Here is a 25,100-nt window from a genome sequence, read left to right on the forward strand (position 1 = left end):
TAATTTAAATTGATTAAGTTGAAAATTTTAAATTTGAATTATAATTTTTAAGCTTAAATTGTATTTTAAATAGATGAAACCCACTAATTCATTAAGTTTTATACTTTAATTTTAAAATTTAAAATAAATAAATAAACTTTCTCAACCCGCGGGCCAACCCATGCGGGTCGCAGGCCTAGACGGGCCAATCCACCTCAACCCATCTTAAAATAGGTTGATAAAATTTCAACCCAATCTACTTAAATTTCTTGGCGGGACGGACCAATCTGACGGGTCTAACTCAATTTGACGGCTATATCGATGAACGGCTACACGTGTGGCAGCTATTAATCAACGCCGTCGATTTCCCTGCATCGTCAAAACCTTGTCAGCTGGTCCCCAGTGGCGTCGCTCCATAGCGCAACGTTCATCATGTGTTTGACAATTCGACCTTTGCATTCTCCTCTATAAATTCACTACCACGCCGTTGCTGCAGATTCCCCCTTAAACCTGTTCTCCTCGTTTTCCCCATCCGATCGCTGCTAAGCTGATAAGGGTGTGGTAACGGGAGAACGAACTCAAACCGTTCCACGTCTTCTGTTTCCGCAAGCAAGATGGCCGGAGTTTTGGTCGGTCTCGCATTCGCTGTCTTGTCGATTGAAGGTGAGTTCTTTGTTGTTTCTTACGAATCGCGTGCTCTGTTTCTCCTGTTTTTTTTGACTGATCGTGCTCTGTTTTCAGGGGCTTTGGCCGTAACGTTCACCCTGACGAACAACTGCCAGCAGACCGTTTGGCCCGGCTTGCTCTCCGGCGCTGGCACTGCGCCGCTGCCGACCACTGGATTCGCTCTGCAGTCCGGCGAGTCGCGCAGCCTGGACGCGCCCTCCGCGTGGTCCGGCCGACTCTGGGGCCGCACCCACTGCTCCACCGACTCCACTGGCAAGTTTACCTGCGGGTCCGGCGACTGCGGATCGGGCGCCGTCGAGTGCTCCGGCGGCGGCGCCGCCCCGCCTGCCACCCTCGCGGAGTTCACGCTCGACGGAAGCGGTGGAATGGACTTCTTCGACGTCAGCCTCGTCGACGGGTACAACCTCCCGATGCTGGTGGTTCCGGAGGGCGGCTCCGGCGGCACGTGCAGCTCCACGGGGTGCCTGGTGGACCTCAACGCCCTGTGCCCGTCGGACCTCAAGGTGGTCCTCGCGAGCTCCGACGGCGGCAGCCAGGGCGTGGCGTGCAAGAGCGCGTGCGAGGCCTTCGGGACGCCGGAGTACTGCTGCAGCGGCGAGTACGGCAACCCTGACACCTGCAAGCCGTCGTCCTACTCTCAATTCTTCAAGAACGCGTGCCCCAGGGCGTACAGCTACGCCTACGACGACGCCACCTCCACCTTCACCTGCGCCACCGGCTCCACCAACTACCTCATCACCTTCTGCCCCAGCACCACAAGGTCAGCTGAGCCGCCTTAATCCGGTCTTGAGAACATCTGATCCATCTTCATCGGCTGCCAGTCACAGTTGACATTAATTGATTGCTTACGCAACGGAATCCACTGTTCTAACAAAAGCCTTTCTTTTTTTTGTGTCGAACAGCCAGAAATCGTCGGAGTTGAACCCGCAGGCGGTGGGTGTTTCGTCGAGCGCCACCGTCAACAACAACACGATGGTATACGTGGGCGGCGAGCAATCCAGCGGCGGCGCCGCGCTCTATTTTCCACGCAGGCCAGCTGTGCTGATGGCGCTCGCCGCCGTCCTCGCGGTGATCGCGTAGAAGCTGTGTCATCTAGTGCGGCCGGCCATGCTTCGGTCACGTGGGCTCTGCCATATTTTCGGCCGTTGGGCGTCTACACCTATTCGTACTCTGATTAAATCAGACCCTCTTAATTTACTCCCTCAAAGAAACACGTCGCGACGGAAGGCAGAACATGCTTCACCAACAGAAAAGTGGGTATTTATGACGGAGAGACAAAGTGGGACACTAGTAAAGGGACATTTAAATTTTCTTCTTCTCCATCAATGCGTGTGAGAATTATTCTTTTTTTTTAATTTGTTTTGTTAGAGAAAATTGTAGTTCAGTTCTTAATATGGAAATTTCACTTATACAATAATATTTGGCTTACAGAAGCATAATGACACTGAGTTTTTTTTAATTTAAAATTTTGAAAATATAAATAACAAAAGGACAATTGTTCCAAACAAGTTTATTTTTTTTAAAAAAAACAATATTATCCTGTCAAGAAAGGTATTTTAAACAAGAGATTAGAAAAAATCACAGTCGTTAACTCTTCTCCCCACTAATTTTTTTTTAAAAGACCTTTATTGAATCCACCATCAAATCTTGTTCATTTTAGAAGCACATACTTAAAAAGTTTATGTCTTCTCGCCACATTTGTTTTGGGCACCTCATCTAATTTCTTTACTAGATTCACCAATAATAATACAAGAACAATGATAATTTCTTTTTCTTTTTCTTTTTATTATTATTATTTTATTATAAAACACGTCCATGTAGGAATCCACAATGCATCAGCATCATGAGCTTTGGTGTGAACAAATCCGGTTTGCTTTTGGCGTCGTTGAAAATCCACTAAAAGTGCGTGACGAAGTAGCACAAGTAATTAAAGAGGATTGGATAAGGTCATTAATTAAGAGGTAATTTAACTTGACTTGAGTGTCACTATAGAGTCACTAGGCAATACTTTAATTTCATCTCTAGGATTAAATTAAAGCATAATTATATATATATATATATATATCATCATCAGTGGGCAATAGGATCATTTAATTTCCTTAATTTATCTGTTGAAAGAATCACATCGTCTTAATTCGGAGGATGCATTTAGCAAGCTAGCTAGCGCTGAGAAGAAATGTCGAATCTAATTAGTAGTATATCCTCCCTTTGCTTCTTATGACGTCGTTGTCATATATTAGATACTGACACGATCTGTCGTCAGATTTGAGGAAATCCAGCTCACGCATCGATTGCAGTCGGTAGATGGACGACGAACATGAACCTTCTACAGTATTATGTAAAATGATTTGAAAGTTGTCCCGGGTAACAGTAATGGTGGGGGTAGTTTAGTGTTTCTCATTCCTAGCTAAGATGAATTATCAGACAAGTTTCTTTCAATGGACGGAACATTGGATTGTTGGACTATTCATTATAAGTGTTTTTCTATCTACGAAATCTGTCATTTTAAGATTAGTTGGTTGAAAGATTGGATATCTAATATCAATTAAATATAATAATAAAAAAATGATTTGAAAGTTAATGCTACTTGGGTTATTTTTTGAGTGGTCTGTTTGACTTTTTGATTGGTCAGGTCTATTTTTCAAATACTCTCGGATTGTCAATATTTTTCTTTGAATATTTAACCTTCATCTAATAACATCTTAATCGGACTTGAGAAGATTGCTTGAGGTCGATATATATCTGATCGAGCAATAGACATTAATCTCTAAAGCGGCATTCTCGAGCACTAAATATAGTTAGCATCCCTCAAGCACTAAACATCTGTCTTCAGAGCAGCATTCCCAAGCACTAAATGTGGTCAGCATCCCTGAGCACTAAACATCCATTTTCAAAGCAACATCCTCGAGCACTTAACTTGCATTCAGTGACATCCCACTCGGGTTCAAGAGACACATCTTAAAACTAAGTGCTCGGCTAAATTGGTACTCAATTTGAACTGTTGATGATCTGGTGGTCATGCACTATCCACGCAAAGATTCTCCTCAACAGTTATCGCCTCTTGGTGCCCTAACTGCCTCAAGCACTAAACATCTGTCTTCAGAGCAGCATTCCCAAGCACTAAATGTGGTTAGCATCCCTGAGCACTAAACATCCATTTTCAAAGCAACATCCCCGAGCACTTAACTTGCATTCAGTGACATCCCACTCGGGTTCAAGAGACACATCTTAAAACTAAGTGCTCGAGCCAAATTGGTAGTCAATTTAAACTGTTGATGATCTGGTGGTCATGCACTATCCACATGAAGATTCTCCTCAACAGTTATCGCCTCTTGGTGCCCTAACTGCCCCATAAATGAATATCTGTTGGTGAGTATGCAACATCCTAATTGAAGAATCTCTTCAATGACGGTCTCTTAACTACCTCACTAGTGGATAACTGGTGGGTACATATATGGCATCCCACGTGGAGATTCCTCTTGTCCCCTAACTATCCCTCAGAAGGAGAGTTGGCGAGCACGCGCTATCTACGTGGATTTTTGAAGGTGCGATTCAATGATTGCCGCTGAAAGGAATAACAATACGATGCATAGGAACTAAATCAATGATGCATCTAAACATGATCAAATTTATCATCATCAATAAGGCTAAACTGAAAATTGAATGCTAATGGCAAGCGAAGTCTAATCTGAATCTAACACAAGAGCCATTGATTTTTACTTGTCATCGGAAGGATTCATGTAATGCAACGGAAGTCTTCTACATGAATAAGAGATAACAATCCTTACTCTGTCTTAATGGGGAAGAGAGGAGGAAGATGCTGAAGCTTAATTCAGCAATATGCCCAAATGAATGAGGTTTCTTCCCTTATATACCTTGGCCCATCCTATCGAGACCATCCACCATAAAACTCATACTTGTTAACAACCCATCAATGTTAACAAATCGGATTATTGGATCTATACATTTAATCTACATTCATTTAACTTAAATCCCCCTTGATGCTACAAGAATTATATCACTTAATTAAAATTTAATTTTCTTAATGATAATTAATTTTGTGTGTTAATCAAGTCTAAGTGTAAGCGCATACTATGAAGATTTAAGCCACTAATGTAGACTTAATCCTTCAGTCGCTCCTCAGTTCTCTAATTGCCTCTCCAAAGACAGCCATGTGAAGATTCCTTTCATCGGCTATATATATACCAACCAGGAAAGGTAAGTTAAATATATGATTTTCTTCTTACGTGCGAGGATAACTCTTCTCCATTACGCATTACTCTTTCTCTTTTTCTCTCGTATCTCTCCGAATTTTCTTTTTCAATATCCGGTGCTGATTTAAACATCATAGTGATCGTGCCTTCAGATCTTAGCCAATTAGGAAACCACTGTAACCTCGACTCAAAAAGCATTTTGGAGAGGAAGAGCTCGAGCAAGGACATCATCAAAAGTATTCAACATTATCATGATAAATATATAATAAAATCCAACTCAACTATGATGTATAGATCACTCGATCGAGCTCAGAAAGTGGCAAAATAAAATTTTGCTTTTCCTTTCAGTATCTTTTCTCTGACACCATAACTTATCCTCATCTATAAGAAGTCAAGGGTATCCACGCCAGCAACAGTGATGCAAGGAGAAAACTTTATGCATGAATGGCTTTTGCTGCAGGGTGCATGCAAACATGAGCAGTGACAGAAGGAGATTAGATTTAATTTAAGATTTAAAATTTAGAATTAATATCGACTGTATAGGTCATCCATGCGACTTTACATCACATAAATGAGAATCCCACGTAGAAGATGCATTAATTATCTATGGATGACGATGGGAGGATAAAGAAAAAGGATCACACAGACTGATCAGTAAAAAGAAAGTAATCGTTTGACTAAAATATATGTTGCTAAGCGACTTTGTAATTAATTTACTACTATTCGTGCCATCATTAATGCTTTGTTGTAGTTTTTTCAAACGCATTGAGCTAGCTCTGTTAGTTTATGTTAATTTTAATTTGATTAGAAATCAATTACGTGCGGCTATGTAATAAAATATCACATGTAAATATAATGTACAATGAAAATTTCCATTATGTTTCTAATATTGGAATACAGTTCCACATTGAAAATATATGAAAAAGATTCCGAGATTATAAGATGAAAAATATCTCATTGGTATACGAGACCTTTTGGATAACACCTAAAAATAAAACCATGAGGGTGTGGGCTCAAAGTGGACAATATCGTACCATTATGGAAATATATATGAATTCCATCTGGATCTAACAGTGGTATCAGAGCAGGTCCATGAGGTGGGAGCTCTTATTAAGAGGTCCGTTGGGACCGTTAAGGGGACAGATCCGTTGGGATCCGTACTAATAAGGGATCTGTTGAGACCGTTAAGGGGGCGGATCCGTTGGAATTTGTACCAATAAGGAGTCCGTTGGGACTGTTAAGGGGGCGAGTCCATTGGGATCCGTACCAATAAGGGGTTCATTGGGACCGTTAAAGGAGGCTCCTAGTGATCCTTTGTTTGAGAGGTAGATTGTTGGAATACAATTAAAGTCCCACATTGGAAATATATGAAAAAGATCCTAGGGTTATATGATGGAAAATATCTCATTGGTACGAGGCTTTTTGGGTAATACCCAAAAAAAAAATCAAGAGGGTGTGAATTCAAAATGGACAATATTATACCATTGTAGAGATATATATGGATTCAATCTAGTTCTAACATCTAATCCTTAATTTATTCCTGCTCTCACGTTTTCAGTCATCTAACAGCTGAGACAATATTATATATATATCCAAACTTAATGGAATATGGATAAAAAAAATTGATGCCTAATTCTTATCTACATCGTTTAATTCAATATAGATCTAGCTAGAAGCCCATTTGCAGTGAGCTAGAGGCAGTACTTAATATTTCATGTCATCTAATCGAAGTGATATCAAATACATACTGGCGCAGAAAGAACCATAAACTACTACATTCTCTGGACTTCATTGATAACTGGCCTGTAAATCAGATTACATCAAAGAGGAAACACTAATAAGGCCCAAACAATAATCAACCAATGGCTAAAAGGCAATAATTGCAGTGCCATATTCAGTATAATTTCCCTCCTGGTTTTCAGACCAAGTATCTCAGGTTCTTGTTAAGAATGTCATTCACTACAACCCTGTAAGCCTTTTCCGTGGGGTGGTAGCTGTCCCAGAACACATACTCATCGACATTACTGCAAGCGGTTGCTGTCTTGCTGTTGCACAAGAGAGTGACCTCCAGTTCTCCAGTTCCACAGCACCCTCTTTCGGACTCTGTGAATCCTGCAGAAAGAGCGAGAATTCATAATCTCGATCGCCCAATGGAAGAAATTAACTTACATGGAAGAGAGAAGAGAGGTCAGCATGCAGTCACCATAATGGCCAGGCCTCTGAACAAGATCGAGAATGATGTCGTATATGCCGATGTAGACAATTCTCACCCCAGGAAACTCTGCTGAAAGCCCTTTGATGACAGCTTGAATTCTAGAGTTGAATAGCTGCGCCGCCTGGTTCCGAGCATCGACGCATCGCCTTTCTTTCCCTCCTGCGAGAGTTCTCTGCGACGGCACGCAGCCGATGGGCGGAAGACCCACAAATCCAATCCTGGTCGCTCCGATTCCTACTACTTGCTGAAATGAGCAGCCACGGCAAATTAAACAGCATATATATCAAAGTCAATAGCTACTTAAATCTGTAACCATGCAGCTAATTAAGTTACTCAGGCAGGCACCCTGATGAATTCTGAAGCAGAAGAGATCAACAAGTTGACGTAGGAAGGAACGTCATAGTTCCTCCTGAAAGGGGTGATGTAATAAGTGTTTGCGAGATCATCAGTTCCTGCGCAAATAACGAACAGGGCTTGAGAGATGATCTCCGCGCCTCTATCTGCGCCGGCAATGGAATACAGCCGCGATCTGTACTCACTGAACAGATCGAGCTGCTTCTTCATCGGTATCACATTCTTAAACAAGATCAGCAAGTCAGTAATCAGCACCCGCACATGGATTTCATGGAACAAATTAAGAATAATAATTCAGATTGATTAATTAATTATCACCAGGATTATGGGCGTGAGGGGGTCATAGCCAGTTGCACCGGAGGCAAAGCTGACACCGGTTAAGATGTCTTCAGGTGAGAGATCCACACCAAGGTACGGGGGAAGTAATTGCTTCACACCTAACCTTTGAGCTGCACGATAAGAATTTATGTGAAAAATACTAACTTTTCAGCTACCTATACAAGTTTTTGTAATCTTGGAGATAATGCGTTTTCATGTATGAGCATTGAAGAACCGTAAGAAAGTTGGTGGAGTTGGATAGAGACTCGGCATGTCCACAAACAATTTTATATTTTTTATTGTGGTAGGATCAAACTGTGCATCAGTCAGATCTGAATCGAGGTATTAATTAATTCTGTACTTCACCAGCTATATGCTTATATATCTTTAAATAGTTCGTGCACTTGTTTATTAATTTCTTACATTTTTGTTAATACCAAAAAAGCTCACTTCAAATTTAGCAATCGTAACAGAGAAACAAGAAGTTGCCACACTGCGCACGCACCTATCAGATCCGTAGGGATGAAGCCGTTGGAGAACCTCCCGGTGGCGCCGCTCTGGAAGTTCTGACCGTAGGGCGGGAAGTCGCACCTGATGGGGGTGGCGAGCACGTCGTTGTTGCCCGGGTCGACGATGGAGTCCCCGAAGGCGATGATCGCCGGCACCACGGGCGCCGCCGCCATCGTCCGGTTAAGGGCATCCCCAGACATCGCGGGAGCGAGCGGCAGGTGCAGCAGCATGAGCCCGACGAGGACCAGCTGCTGAGCTCCCATGAACTCCATTCCCAGCGAGCAGTGGGGAGGCAGGGCGAGCGCATCCCTTTCTTATAGCCAATTAAACTGCCCACGCAGGCGACAGATCACGTAACTGCAGGGTCAATGATTGAGGCTAGCTAGCTTCGGCTCTGACTGTTCTTGGCTCAGAACCCTATCGACAACTGGCTCAGGGATTAATTAATGGTTTCAGTGCAGATATAGTTGAGAGGATCGGCACGTAAATAGTTCAGTGTGTCCGATTTTCCCACAAGAGTTAAAGCCATGCATTCATGCCCATGAGTTGTGTGTCGCTGGACGAGCCAGCCATCGTCAGTGTTTCTGTCAGTGCGCACCTACCTCCCTATGGTTAGGTTAAGGGCATCACTATATTGAAGAATCACATGCTGAATCTTGCCGTGCTGCATCTCCAGGAATCGAAATAACTAGCCGCCTGACCAATAATCCTAACCTTGTCAGTAGAGATGAGGTGCATGATTAACGTAAGCTTGTGTATAATTAAGGTGAGGCAAATCATTAAGCCTAGCTTAGTCCAAAGTTGATACACGAGTGCAAGAATATATTCTTAGGGCCAGGGGTGAATGCCCTTTAATACTATTGTTTTTACACTAGTGCATTAATTCCCTAAAAGGTTTAATTAATTTACTTATTATGGTCCATACGAAGAAGTTGTTAGAAGAGGCTTCCTAGGATGCATGGTTAAGAAGGGCAAGTTCCTTTAAGAAATCATGCATTCACGTTGAGTACTAGTACTACAATGTTTGGGAGATCAGTTTTATGTCTATAGATAGGAATGGGTTTCTCTTCTCAATAAGGCAAAGCAGGGAGCTGCCTCATTGATGAGCTTTAAATTGAAGTGAAAAGGAGAAGGAGATGACAAGACACAATCATGTGCTTTCCAAATTCTTTAGTTTGGAATGATATTGGGGCCACAGGAAGATTGGTACGTAGTTAGGGATGTGTATCCGGTTAAAATTGAACTAGACCACTAGACTAAAATAAAGATAAATCATTTGTTCTTGTCTTAATAGATTCATACTAAATCAAAGTAAACAAGTTCACAACGGGAAAGAAAAGTTTGTCATATTCTGAAAAGGTAGCATGCCATTAATAATTATCAATTTAAATATGGACAACAAACCAAAAAATTTCTATATGTTTTAAGGGTCGATAGTCATTTTATTTCTTTATCCATATATAGAAATTTAGATAAAAGATCTAGTCTTTCATACCAAATCAAGGCACCTATGACACCATATTTAAGTAAAGTTATATCCGATGGTTAAATTATATATGCTCTTTTCATATGAATTTGCATGAAAAAAAAAATGATAATCTCAGTAGCCACATCTCTGGGGGTGGTCGGTCCGGTCCTACGGAAATTTCCCACCGACCATCAGGGTAAATCGGGAAACGCATACGACAGCCAATCCAGATGCCCAGCATCCTTTGATTGCAATATGAATTTGCATGAAGAACCTTGATGTCATTAGCCATCCGATGCAATAAGCCACTAATCATATGATTGACGGTGACTGATTCAAGCGGGGCGGCATCGCCCGATGAGCAGCTTGATTGACAATTAGTTGATACATATTTGATGATTTTTTTTAAATTTCATTTATTATGTATAAAACTTAACTTGCCGTCGATTGTGTGAGTTAGCTGTATCTTAATGCAGATACAGATAGTTATCTACCAACTATTAATTGAGATTTAAAACCATCGCTAAGAAAATTAAATAGATGACATTGGACGCATTGAAAATAATCTTTTAAAATTTATTAATTTGGAAGAATATTAGGAGATAGTAAAAATAAACGACGTTATTGAAAAATATTATTTATCAATAATTTACCCTAAATATCAACTAAATAATTATTTAAATAGACTCAAGTACTAAGACGCAAAAGAAAGAAAAAAATCTTAGCAAATTTTAAATCTTAAAAATGTTAAACGGACTCAAAATTCTAAAAATACAAAAGATAGAAATTATCAAAAATATTTTAAATATTAAAAAACTTAAAAATAGTAATAAAAATCTTCGAATTCTCCTGTATCGGTTGTCCTGAGTTGAAAAAACTCATCCTCAAGTTTAAAGTAGTGTCTGGTGACCGCCTAGGAGGAAGATCATTTGACACCAAATCAATAAAATCTACTAGAAATTGTTGGACTTTTGTATCCGTAAGTTGAAAAATCACATATTTAGATTCTACTCATCTGCAAGAAATTTCTCATCTACGCTATCCTTCGATATGACACGTATTGCATCCTCAAATAATCTACCATATGAAATTTCTTCTTTCTCATCGTTTTGAACAGAACTTAAATATGAAAATTCTTTTATGCCAATGGTACCTCTATCAAGAAAATTCTCAGTGTTCAAAACTTGCAACACGTCATCACCAACTTCATCAACAATTTCATCCACTTCATCATCGTCATAAATTGGATCGCCGACTATTTCGATCTTGTCGTCTATATCTTTCTCAAGAAAATTTTTATCCAAATTAAAATAAAAGAACTTACAACTTTAAGATCTTAGGTACTACGATCACAGTTTAAGACTTCCTCTGTCGGAAACCTGTCTGTCACAATCACGACCACGTATTTCACGATCTCCAAGATCTTGCATCGTTAAATCCTAGGATAACTCTGTGACTTATTTATGTAAATCTTCAAGTATCTTGTTTCATGTGCTACGATCACGGTGAGAAGCTTTAATTTTTTAGCTGGAACCTACCTATCACGACCACGATGATCATACATGGGATCTAAAGTTCTAATACCAACTTAGTCATGGATAATAAAGTTACCCCTCACCTGTAGGTTTTGATTATTCCATTGCTTGTCTGCCAAGTAGTAGCATAATTTTGTCTCCCTCGAACATAAAATTTATAAGTATTAGCTCATCCATCATGATGCACCTCTCAATCATATCGCAAAGGTCTACCCAACAAAAGGTTGTAAGCATCCATAGCCACTACATCACAACAAATGACATCTTTATATTTCATACTAACAGAAAAGACACAAAAGCCTTTCTAGACACTGATACCTTCTCACATTTCTTAAGCCACACCAATTTATAAGGTTTAGATAATGTTCTATTTGAATATTCAATTTCTATATAACTTCAGCAGACACAATATTTTCACAACTTTCAACATCAATCACAAAACGACATACTTTGCCAAGGATGGTACATGTCAATTAGAAAATATTACTCCGCAATCAATCATCATCCACTACAAATTTTGACGTTAAATAGGAATGTTAAACCACTAATGCCAACCTGACGTCACCTTCCAATAACACTTCATCAACAACCTCCTCATCATACGTTGGTGACCTCTACTACAGTTTCTTCACAATCATCATTTTCAATAAACAATGCTTTATCCTTGCAACCTTCTTGCACTCTGACAACCTATGCCCAATCTCTTTACAGTTGAAACATCGTATACCACCACTATTATCACTTCCTTTACTAGATTGTTTAACATCTTTGTTACCAACCCTAGCAGTAACACCACCACCACCACCAAGACCTCCACTCACAATGTACATAGGAAATATTTCGTTATTATGTCGTATATATTTTTAGCACCAACCAATACTGCCCTTTGGTGTGCAGCAGACACAGAAATGAGATTAAACATATACACAGTATCTTGAATCTGATATCTCAACCCCTAATATAGCATGTCACCAACTGGTCTTCAGTTTCTTGTATTTCGTTCCTCGCGCTTAATTGAAAAAATTCGATGGTATATTCATCCACGAAGCAAGTATCTTGCTTCAAGTTCTACAATCTCTGATACATTAATCGTTGAAAATTGTACGACAAAAAGGTCTCTTGCATGTGCTTCTTCATCTTCACCACGTGATAATTTTCCATACCCAATCTGTTTCAAGTTAATTTCAACTGTTGCCACTATGCCATTGTCCTCCCATGCAATCTAGTCGCAACCAAGGGCACACACCTGCCTTCTGGCACCTTTTTAAAATCCAGAATTTCCTCTATGGAAGCTAGCCAGTCCAGAAACTTCTTAAGTTGTAGGTTGCCATGAAACATAGGAAGTTGAGCTCTCATACTTGTCTTCCAATGCTTGCAGTCCTCCTCTACTACTACTCTGCATTGCCTGCTGGGAACCTCTTCTTTATAAGTATCATTCTCTTCTTCTTCTTTCGAATTGATCTGATAATTGTTATTGCATAAGACTCCTTCTATTCACATTCCCCATCATCTCACCCATCTTCGCTATTAGTTGATTCATCATCAACTCCATCCGTTCGTCCGAACTCGCTACTCCATGTCACGTTCAACATAAACGTTATCAACATGCAATTGTCTCCTCGACGACATGATGACACAATATTATTGTTGATACCAACTGACATAGTGGAAACTATTGAATTCGTTGATTCGCATACGAATATCACATTAACCCTATAGAATATTAGGAAATAGGCAATCACAGTCGTAAATTCTTATTGTTCAAAACTATTCAAAATAACTTAAACAAATAGTTTAAATAGATTCAAACTAAACCCCTAAGATGCAAAAGGAAAAAAAATCCTAACAGAAAAAAAACTCAACGGGAAGAAACAACACGACCTTAAATTCTTATTCAAAAGATCAAAATTATTCAAAACAACTTAAATAAATATTTTAAATAGACTCAAAATCTTAAGATTCAAAAGACAAAAAAAATTCTAACAAAAAAGAAATAAATCTCAATAGATTCTAAATCTTAAAAATCCTAAACAGACCCACAATCCTAAAATACAAAAGATATAAATTATCAAAAATACTCTAAACACCAAAAATATCAAAAAAATAAAAATTATCAAAAATAGTAATAAAAATCTTCAGTTCCTTTTGCATCAATAAAATTTTACTACAACTAAAGAAACATTTTTTGATCAAAATTTGATTCATTCAAGCAAAATAAAACACGGTAAATGAATACGTGAACTAGGGTATTATATCTTCGAAGCATCATTATATTGGGTTGTGTCATGCTTAAGTTTGACTGCATCAAGCTAGGTAAGGGATCGAAGTTGGGATCCAATTACGGTTAGTTTTGCGACAAACAACAATTTTTACATGAACTAGAATCATTGGTATCATTTCTTCAAATTATTTTGTGATATAGTTTGTCCGGGGTAAACCTGGTCGGGTCATCGCTCTATCTTGGCCTTATACGCTAATCGACATCCTCCATAATAATAGAGCCCCATCAAGTTCCGACCTCCTCTATCCGCACGACCACAATGGTTCTTTGACAACGAGAAATTTCGGCCAAGCGAGCTCTCTCTAATCTCAACCTCCGATATCTACAGACGTGAGACCGACCCTAGCCAGGTGACTTATTTGGAGAGCGATACCTAGATAACGGCTCGACAATGCTAGGAGTACGAACCAACAATTGTCAATCCTAATGCGGAATCCAGTGTGTGGCCGATTAACGAGCAACACTTCGCTCATGTGGTCATCTACGTGGCACGCCTAAGGCTCGGGTGACAATCTTCGTGGACCTTCTACCTCTGTGGCTATATAAGGCTCTGCCAAGGTAAGTGCAGGTATGATTTTCTTCCATCACGCGAAAGCTAATCCTCTTCATCTTTTTCGAACTCTTTCACTCTCTCGTGCATGCATAATTGTTGCCCATCTCACCCCATCACTGACTTGACTGTCAAAAGGGTCACACCAACAACACAGATTCCTAATTGATGAGCTTTGATTTGCAAGACATCAGAAGTTGATTCACTGAAGAACCAATACCATTTTAGTTCTGGAGGAAGAAAGAGAGGAGGATCCCGAACAAATGAAAAAGAATACCATCAGGCATCATTTAATTTCTTTAAATTATTTTGTGATATAGTTTGATCCATTCTTTCTTTTTTTTTTGTAATAGAAGACTGCCAATTTAATTCGATGTTTCAACAAACAATTTAATTCATAGAATAAAATCGAACAATTTAAAGTTTTCAAATTTTTGAAAAATACATTTATCTATAAATTAAACAAATATTGATATCCTTTTGGGGGAGAAATGTTTATTTAATTTAATCGGTATTTATTATTTGAATGAAAAGAGAAAAAAAGAATTTAATAAAGATAATTTCCATCCATCAAGCAATTTTATAGAGCGATTTGATAAATGAAATTAATTTATTTATCGTTTCAATTTTTTTAAAAATAATTTATTTTAAAATTATTACGTTCTCTTACCAAATAATTTGACGCGTTTCGAACTAGAAAACCAATAGGAAATTGATTTGGACGCATCGACGGGCATGTCATAAAATAAAGCTGTGTTATTACATGTTTCATTTTATCTTGAATTGAAACAACGAATCAATAGTTATAGTTTTTTTTTGTTTTTTTTTATATTTTTTATTAATCCAAGTATTTAATTTTTCGAATGGATTAATTTTGACTCATGAAAATTTTTCGTCGACCATCAAAATAAATCTGAAAAATACAGATGGTTTCTGATGAACAGACAACATCACGAGTTATTCGAATTCACTACAAAAATTAATGGAAATAGCGACGGACCAATTCCGTCGCTAATCGGTCGTTAACCTCGGTTAACGACCGATTAGCGACGGAAATCGACCGTCGTAAAAAATTCGGTCGCTGACCATCTTAGCGACGGAATTAAAATTCCGTCGCTAATTAATAGAGACGGAATTTTAATTCCGTCTTTAAATTTAGCGACGGAATTAAAATTCCGTCGCTAATAAATAGAGACGGAATTTTTAATTCCGTCTCTAAATTTAGCGACGGAATTTTAATTCCGTCGCTAATTAGCGACGGATTTAAAAATTCCGTCTCTAATTTAAAGGAAAAAAAATTTAAAAAAATCATTTTTAGCGACGGAATTAAAATTCCGTCGCTAACTTAAAGGAAAAAATTTTTAAAAAAAAAGCGTTTTTAGCGACGGAATTAAACTTCCGTCGCTAACTTAAAGAAAAAAATTTTAAAAAAAATCGTTTTTAGCGACGGAATTTTAATTCCGTCGCTAATTTAAAGGAAAAAAATTTTAAAAAAATCATTTTTAGCGACGGAATTAAAATTCCGTCGCTAACGTAAAGAAAAAAATTTTAAAAAAAAAATCATTTTTAGCGACGGAATTAAAATTCCGTCGCTAACTTAAAGAAAAAAATTTTAAAAAAAATCATTTTTTGCGACGGAATTAAAATTCCGTCGCTAACTTAAAGAAAAAAATTTTAAAAAAAATCGTTTTTAGCGACGGAATTAAAATTCCGTCGCTAATTTAAAGGGAAAAAATTTAAAAAAAATCGTTTTTAGCGACGGAATTAAAATTCCGTCGCTAATTTAAAGGAAAAAATTTAAAAAAAATCGTTTTTAGCGACGGAATTTTAATTCCGTCGCTAATTGAATTTATTTTTTTAGTATAATTTATTTTATTTTTCTGAATTTCCTGTTTATATATCAAAATCTCTAAATACAATATTACAATCACATTAATCTCTAGATACAACATATCAAAATACACCAACATATCAAAATACACCACATATCAAAATACATCACATTAATCTGAATATACCACATATCAAAATATTTGAATACAACATTAATACAATCTTAATACAATAATATCTGAATACAACACAAATATGTAGATACACTTATACTGTATCTAATGTCAAAATACAATAATATATCAAAAACTTATCTAAACAAGCCCAGCCAAAAGAGAAGATCCTACAAAAAAGATAATAAAAATAGGTTAGTAATAATTTAATTATAACAACCTATTTGAAAAATGAATGCTTACAAGTAATAACTTTTAAAAAAATTAAAAGTAATAGAAATGCTAACCTACCTTGCAGACAGCTACTAATCAGGAGCATTAGGGTCCAAACTCGTTAGGGTGCAAGAAAAAAAAAATTAGTGGAAACAAAAACAACTTCATTATAAGGTGGTTAAATTGACTTACCACAAATTCGTCGTAGTAGAAGGTGCGCATGCCCTGATCGAGGATATAGAAACCCTAGATTTCGCCGGACGAGAGTAGCCGCGAGGAACTGCCGGAGGTGAGGGAGAATACCGGAGGGAGAGCGCCGGAGGAGAGGGAGATTGCCGGAGGGGAGGGAGATTGCCGAAGGGAGACCGCCGGAGAGGAGGGAGATTGCCGGAAGGAGAGCGCCGGAGGGAGAAGCTTTGTTGGAGAAGAACAACGTCGGAGCAGCGTTCACCGGAGGTAGGAAGTCGTCGCGCGAGGAGAGAACGTCGGAGGAGACAACGCCGGCCGCGGGAGTGTGCGCCGTGAGCAGCCGCGCGAGAGAGAAGACCGGGAGAGAACGTCGGAAGAGAGAACAAAAAATCGCGCGTGCACGAAGAAAAGAATCGGCGGAGCCCTAAAATCACCACTTTAACGACGGATTTTAATTCCGTCGCTAATTAGCGACGGAAATTATTATTTTCGTCGCTAATTAGCGACGGAATTAAAATCCGTCGCTATAAATAGCGACGGAATATTAATTTCCGTCGCTAATTAGCGACGGAATATTAATTTTCGTCGCTAATTAGCGACGGAATATTAATTTCCGTAGCTAATTAGCGACGGAATTAATATTTCGTCGCTAATTAGCGACGGATTTTAATTCCGTCGCTAATTAGCGACGGAAATTAATATTCCGTCGCTATTTATAGCGACGGATTTTAATTCCGTCGTTATTTCATGAATTTCTTGTAGTGGAATATCGCGAACTTATAAGGTACCACATTTTGTTAGTATCTATTATAATTTATTTTAACTTTAATTTTTATTTCATTTAATCTTAATATTTTATTTTATTTTAATTTTCATTTCATTTAATTTAAATATTATACTTTAAATCCATCCAATATATATAGTTGGAACACTATGAATATATGTCGAGAAAATACTTTTTTTTGTCATGGTTAATTGTAATTTTTCAATTTATTTCTTCATAGATGATCATAAAATTAACCATGTAAGACTGTTAGGATGATAAATTTCATCGGTTCAAAAGAGAACACTCAAATATATGATATATTCTATGAGAAAATCGAACATGCGGTGCATATGATATATTTGCAAGAAAATCGTTGAATTAACCGCCGTGCCAATAACATTGAATTTAATGAGGGAGTTGAATGGGGATTCAATTCCATGTGGCCCACTCAGGGAGTGCTCCGCGAGAGACGGCGGTGACCATGTGCTCTCTTTTATTAGCCTCAATAGAGCTTCGCGATTTAATTAATTTGTGCCGGGAATTAACTAATTAAATTCCAGGCGCACAAAAATGGAAATGGCGGAGAGTGAATAATCAGACAGCGTAGATTTATAGTTTTAAAATTTTCATTTCATGAATTCAATTGAGCTTTTATGTATAGAAAATTTGTTTTACAGAGAATACAATGAATGCTCCATTTTTTATTTGTAAGAATTATGTGGATAATAAATAAGAAAGAATCTGTAAAGACTAAAATATCTCACTCACTCACTCAAACTTACTGTCCAAAGATGAATTTATAATCTACCAAAATAAATATTCCTGGAGTTAAGTTAAAAGAATAAATAAGGGGAATTAAAAGAAATGTCCGAATGGGTACGCCATGCTGATCTTGTAATTACTACAAACTACACCTAAACAAGCCATTGCAACGATTACTCATTATCACAAGTAAAAAAAAGCTCATCAGACAAATTCTTTGTATAACAGTTCTGCAAACTTCATTTATTACCATATTTATTGGTGGCATAAATTGCAGTGCATGGCCTGTTTTCTAGTTGTAGCTTAGTGGACAAATTACAATAAAAAACAATCTTAGCTTCGTCGTATGTAATATATTAGCCTACATTTGTCCAATACCAGAACAGTCATCTATTTAAGATCTTATCTCCTATGTCCTGACATGTTTTTCAGATCACCAAATCTCAGTTTTGACAGAACATTGTCATTTCAACGCCGAGAAGGATAACTCTGTATCCGCATCAAAAGTAGCTGGTTCATATACCACTGTGCTAGAAACGGACAAATCAACATCATAAAAGAATGAACTAGGATCAGAAATTTTTTCAGAACCCAAATTGACTGGAGGGTTGTCAATAGTTTGAATCTGCTCAAGCGTCTCTATAACTTGTTGCATCGCAGGTCGGCTAGTAGGATCCCAGGTAACACAGCTTTTGGCAAGCTGCAGTGCAAGAACTGCTGCTTTTAACGGGTATTGTCCATGGAGTTCTGGCTCCATCAATCTAGTCAGAGTTTTATAATCTGAGAGACATGAATCAACAACTTCTTCATAGTTGGGCAAAGTTGTCTGGAATACACTTTCTGACCATTGTTGTTTAGTTGTGCTTAAATCTTCCGTGATCTCTTTGCTTGTTCCACAGTCTTCTGTTGAGAAATGTTGACTTGTTTCACATTCATCTTTGGAGCTCTTTTTGATTGTGGGGATTTCATGTGACCGCTTACCCGAGAGCAATTCCAGCAACAGGATTCCAAATCCATACACATCAATCTTCTCGTTCATTTTGCCTGAAGTACAATAAGAAGGAAAGTATACAATGTGTTTAGTCACAAGTTATATTCTGCATGAAGAGACAACACTATGGTATATAGTCACTGTGGTAATATATTGATTAGAAAGATAAATTAAGATGGTTATAAAGCCTAATAAACAAGAGTGGAGGAATAAATAATATGTCATTGGCATGAGAGAATATGGAAGACAATGGGGCGGAGTGGCTTTTCAATATTCATGATTATTACCGTTGGCAAGATATTCAGGAGCAAGATATCCATAGGTACCACATACATCTTGTGAGAGATAGGATTCCCTCTCAGTCGGACCAGACACAGCCAACCCGAAATCCGATAGCTTTGGATTGAAGTCCTTTGGGGGAAAATGCTTCAGAAATATGCATTATCCAAAATGAATTAAATCCAAGAAGCCCAAGAAAGGAATATATACATACAGAGTCAAGAAGGATGTTGGCAGCCTTTATATCCCTATGAATGACATGGGTTGTGTGTAAGTATGCGAGACCTCGAGCCACCCCAACTGCTATCTTTACTCTCAGTTTCCAAGGAAGTGGGTGGGAACGTGTTCCTGCTCATGTAGAAAAGGTTGTGACTTGTCATCGAAACTGACAAGGACAAGAGATATAAATTTGGCATCTCTAATGTCATGGCACAGAAAAATTATCAAAAACTGAAATAACGTATTATTTGCATTAAGCCACAACATTGGTTTCCTTCATCTAGTTAATGATAACATATAATGCATTAAGGATCTTAAAAAATATACTCTGAAATAGGTGATTGTTTAAGCTCCCTTTAGGAATGAACTCATAAACAATAATACTTTCCTCCTTGCAATAGCCCAACAGTTTCACAACATTAGGGTGTAACAAGCGCCCTAGATAGTTTAACTCAGCCTGCAAAAGAAACATGAGGGGAAAAAACTCGTTTAAAAATTTTAGGCAGTGAATGTAACATTGGATAATAACAACCGAGCATATGAAGTATGAAAGCTCTTCTCCATTAAGTGATCTAACTTCCAGAGTTGACACTAAATTATAGTAAAGAACTCACTGTTGAAGATCAAAATTAAATAAGAATCAATTTGTGGCAGCACTTGATAAAATACAGATGGAAATTTGTCTCCAAAAAACTATGGAACGTAGTTTGATTTTCCAATCTCTACTGTTGGGACACACAAATTCAGCAGGATCATTGAATATACCAACTTAAATTTGCCTCCAAAAACTGTGGAAATTATTCTGTTTGATTTTCCAATTCTAATGCTGGAATTCATGAATTCATCAGTATATAAACAACTTAACACTTTGTAAAGTAGAATATACGATATGAAAATTATAAGATGAACATTTGTATACAATGGAATCTGAATAATAGGTACATGTTTGAACTACTTGTGAATTATGATAAGTATGCTAAGCAAGTAGCTAACAGAAGAATTTATTGCATTTGCAATACCGCAGTCAGTCCAACGAATAAAATGATGATTCTACGAGCTACAGTCTTAAATAAAACAAATTAAATCAAAATAGTATCTAAATCCACTTAAAGTGAAAAAAAGAATCTATTCACTAAAATAGGTATCAGCAACTACCTCAAACTGCCGTGATCCATGTTTAAAGGTAGCAACACATCTCTTCATAGCAACAGTCATCTTAGATGCCTTACTTGTTCTTTTTCTTGAGGAATAAAGATCCACAACTCTCTCCTTTCAAGAAACCATCGTCAATCAAACCCTTATAGACCATCCCATATCCTCCACATCCAAGAAAGTTAACATCATTGAAATTCATAGTGGCACTCCTCAATTCCTTGAACTTGAATTTCCGAAGAAATGCATGACCGATGGCAAGTCTATCTGTTGTTGCAAGTAAATGCCCTGCATGGGAACTGAAATGTTAGGGCAAAGAACAATTGTAATTCATATTTGAATAACCACTTCAGGCATAAATAGTGTACAGGATTTGCCCCACAAGCTACTAAGTGGTATCAATGCTTGTTTTGCTCACCCAAGATGGCAAATTAAGTGGTTGAATGTGCACGCCTAAAAGTATGTATACAAATCAATGGATGATTCATATCAGAATCCAGTCTTAAATGATATCTGATCCAATGAATTGAGTGAACTTATAGCCCAATGATTCAATACAATCAAATTGTTGCAGATGACTGGTGTTTTCTATATGCCTTATTAGACAGGATCCAAATGGGAACAACTGAAACCATCTTTCTAATATATTAGCCTCGATTCATCTGGGCAAACACAGATCTCCAAAAAACAAAAATTGAAATCCCAAACCCAAGGTTTGGCAGTGTGTCGTACGAAGGCTCGTTCGGCCATAGAAATATCAAACTCCAACACAGCATAACACCATAATGCATTTCAAAATGAAGAAGTGGAGATACATTTAGTAGATTCCCAGATTCAATCAACATTCATCTTACTTGTAGATGCTAATGTATCTTACCAGGAGATAGATGATGGAGAGATGTCGAGCGGTGAAGACGTTGTTGAACTAACTGAGTCTAATGAGGAGGATCAATAAAATATGAATGTTGATGATTAATATTGTAACGATGAATGAAAACTGCTTGTTTTGTTAAAATATGTTTATCTCATGATTTAAATTGCATTCTTATTGTTTAGGTAAGGAACTGAAACAAAGTCCATTTAACACCAACAACAACTCTTGGAACTAAGTTTCCAGCAACTTCTTCATTTACCATTGCTGTGCTAACAGATTTCAGTTTAAATTTTTTGCCAAGTTTCAGTTTGAGGCTCTTGAGTCAATGGAATATGAACTCATGGACAACTATATCAACACCAATTGACACTGTAATACCTAGCTAAATTTTTGACCTACTACTACCCAGTGACCATCCAAAAGAATCTAGCACAAACAAGTTGCATTAGATTTCAGAGTTCTGGCACAACTATATCGAAGATGGAACCAATCTCTGTAATTCCTGAGTTCTAACCAGATTTAAAAGAGAGTTCCAAATTTGAAGCTGACTTCAACTTGTTAAGTTGGAAAATTCTGTCTAAACAGTTGGAATGGAGCTAAGCCCTTGCTGATGGAAGAGTTTCAGAAATTCTTGATTACAAGATTATCTAAAACTTCAGATTGATGTTTAAAAAAAAATTATGGGAGAAGCTTAAGGAAAAGGAGCTGCTAGGTTATTGCAGAACTCAATTTTAACCCTTTATAAAGACAACTCTTGAAGCTAGTAAGACAACTCTTAAGTAATTACTTACAAGATAGGAAGACAACTCTTGAAGCTATTAAAGAGGAGAATCCTTTGCAAGACTCTAACCAACTCAGCAACTCTTGAATTCTGAGACTTATGCCCAAGGATCTGATGTAAGCAAAGGCTGAACATGATTTCTGAATTCTGAAATGGGAATTCTGTTTGTGCTAATTCTGTATGCTGTCCTTGGACACAACTAGAAGTCAACCTCCTGTTAATTCAGTGCCAAATGAGATGCACTGATAAGCTTAGCTATTCATGATTCAAGCCAAAACTACCTTGAATTCGTAAGCATTGAAATTGAATTCCAATTCTAGAAATCAGCTTCAATGCAGGAATTTTCTTTTGAATCTGGATTCCTTTTATTCAAGATCTATCAACTCCAGGAACTTGAATTTTGAAATTAGATTTCCAAAATTGGAATTGAAGTTGTAGCTAATTGTTGATTCTGGCTAGCAACTTAAGATCAAGTCTATTCACTTTTGGGCCAAATGAAAAGAAGAGAAAAGAAGAAATGTGAAAGCATGAACTGGTAGCTTGGTTTCAAGGTGGATGCTGTTGGTGACCATTAACCTTGTTTTAGTTTCCCTGCATATGTGAAGTAAATGTAACCTTTAAGAACATTTCAGGAAACAAGTGATGTGTATTTTCTGTTGAGATCGAAAGAAAAGGAGGAAGGAATTTAACAGGAAGCAAACTGATCAGAAGTGGAAAAACAATGCATTAACAGGAACCTGTTTGTGTGCCAATTCCTTATGCTCTTTCTGATTAGCATCACTGTGAATTTAAGTTCCAATCAATTTAGTGCCCAATGAAATCCTATCCTAAACTTAACCCTACATGATTCAAGCTAAAGTTCTTTCAAGTTTCAGATTCTGAAACTAAAGTGCTAAAATGCAGAAATCAGAGTGTTATTGTTTCTGGATTCAGCTTAACAAGTTCTGGAATTACAACATATAGAGTTCACCATTGCTTGTGTTCTTCCTTTCTTTAGCTTTAGAACGTGATATAGTTTTGAACAATTCAATTTTGAAAATTTTCAAAAACAATCGATGTATTCAATAACTAGTGAGCTAAGGACTGATAAGAACATTTCTGGCCACAACCTAAAAGAAATGGATACTTCACAAGTAAAAGAAAATAAGGAATATAGCAAGGTAAGACAACTTTGTTTGCTTTCAACCAGAGTTTGTTCAACTAGGTTTTCTTTGTCATGAATACGGTGTCTGATGCTTTTGTTGTGCAGATAATGTTGGTTTCGGTAGCTACCGGAGAGAATGTAAACTGATATGGATCGTTGAAGCTAGTGTTCAACACTATCTCCGTAAACGATATTGCTCAGTTACAGGTGCTTACGGATAGTAGCAATTCGTTCCCAAGATACAATGACGATGTCTCGGAATAGTAGCATTTCAAATTTCGAGACCAGCGAACCTTCTCGTAGGCTTTTTGGACTCCGAATGCACAAGATGAGATGAATGCACAAGGATGAGTAGAATCGATGAATTCGATGATTGATCGATGAATTTCCAACATCTGGAGGGATATATTTATACCAAGTGAAGAGGTTGAATACCCTTTGGGTGAGTGGATGTGACCTTTGGGCAGGATCGATCTGGAAGGTTGTAACCCTTCAGATTGCCCTTTAATCCTATCCATCAGATCTGGAGGGTTGTGACCCTCAGATCTCCCTTTTGTCATCAGCCGTTGGATCTAGATCCAATGATCCATTTGATCTGACGCTTCAGATCAAGTCTCATCCCAGCGGTGAGATCGTGACTCTTCGCGATCCAACGCTCCAAATCGCATCACATGCGATCCATCACAACTCTTTGATCAACGGTTGTCATCCGTTTGCCCAATCAACAGTCCAGTCATCTCTCCTTGCCCACGTAAATGCCACATAGACACTGCCACATCATATGCGAGTCTGACACGTCACCTGAGTGCCACGTAGGCACTGCCACATCATCTGGAGCATAAATTTAAGCTACTCAATGTTCATCGCGATGACGCGTACGCGCGAAGTGCAAAGTACGCCAACAAAGCGCCCATTGCACGCGTGCGCGCGTGGGGGTGGCGAGTGGCGGGCCGCGGGCTCACAGGTGCGAGCACCTGCTCAACCGTGAAAAGAGAGCACATGGGCTTTTTGTGTTAACTCCATTCACACAACATCATTAATAAGGAAAGAAAACCCATCGAATTTTTCCGATGTAGGACTATTCTCCATCCACTTCCTTATATAACATTAATTGGCAATTAATATTATTCTAGAACGACTTTAAACAATTAATTTCTCATTCACCTTTAATCGATTTTGAGCAAATTAATAGTCTAAATCTATCTACGTAAAATATAGATTTCGATTTTGAAGTCAATTTTAACTTTCATCGATTGATGGCATTTTGATTTTCCACAAAACCGTATTGGTTCTTTAAGGCTCCAATATCCAACAGATAAAACTAAGGAATATGGTGTCTGATCTTATGTTGTGCAGATCAACTACTTTTGATGATACTCCTTTCCTCATATCTCTGCAGAGCTATTTTTTTCATTTGCGGATCTTAATTTTTGTTGTTTTGTCTTTGATTTAGATTTTATTATTATTTCTAATGTGTATATTCTATAATGTTATTTTATAAATACAGATATGTCAGACCAAGCAGCAGCACTCGGTGGCCAGACTATCTTGCGAGTTATTGGAGGATGGTAAGTATTAGTGTTATTAGTACTTTTAAATTCATAAAATTTTTT

At 37.9% G+C, this 25,100-nt stretch overlaps 2 protein-coding genes and 1 pseudogene across 2 annotated transcripts; 1 reads left to right on the top strand and 2 right to left on the bottom strand.

The window, feature by feature from the left end:
* Positions 1-493: 493 nt before the first annotated feature.
* Positions 494-2,110, top strand: LOC141816991 (thaumatin-like protein 1). The gene is made up of 3 exons (XM_074704705.1): positions 494-642; positions 721-1,426; positions 1,569-2,110. The coding sequence occupies exons 1-3, from the start codon at positions 594-596 to the stop codon at positions 1,744-1,746; spliced, it is 933 nt and encodes a 310-aa protein (XP_074560806.1). The 5' UTR covers positions 494-593; the 3' UTR covers positions 1,747-2,110.
* A 4,472-nt stretch (positions 2,111-6,582) lies between these two features.
* On the bottom strand, positions 6,583-8,549 carry LOC141816982 (GDSL esterase/lipase EXL3-like). The gene is made up of 5 exons (XM_074704696.1): positions 8,273-8,549; positions 7,768-7,898; positions 7,441-7,671; positions 7,084-7,339; positions 6,583-6,992 (listed from the first exon to the last, which is right to left on the bottom strand). The coding sequence occupies exons 1-5, from the start codon at positions 8,547-8,549 to the stop codon at positions 6,799-6,801; spliced, it is 1,089 nt and encodes a 362-aa protein (XP_074560797.1). The 3' UTR covers positions 6,583-6,798.
* Positions 8,550-18,314: 9,765 nt separating this feature from the next.
* Positions 18,315-20,995, bottom strand: LOC141821438 (putative serine/threonine-protein kinase PBL18; annotated as a pseudogene).
* Between the last annotated feature and the right edge of the window lie 4,105 nt (positions 20,996-25,100).

This window comes from Curcuma longa, chromosome 2, assembly GCF_044706935.1.
Source record: "Curcuma longa cultivar G26 ecotype Majalengka, Jawa Barat chromosome 2, ITB_CL_G26_1.1, whole genome shotgun sequence".
Lineage (NCBI taxonomy): Eukaryota > Viridiplantae > Streptophyta > Magnoliopsida > Zingiberales > Zingiberaceae > Curcuma > Curcuma longa.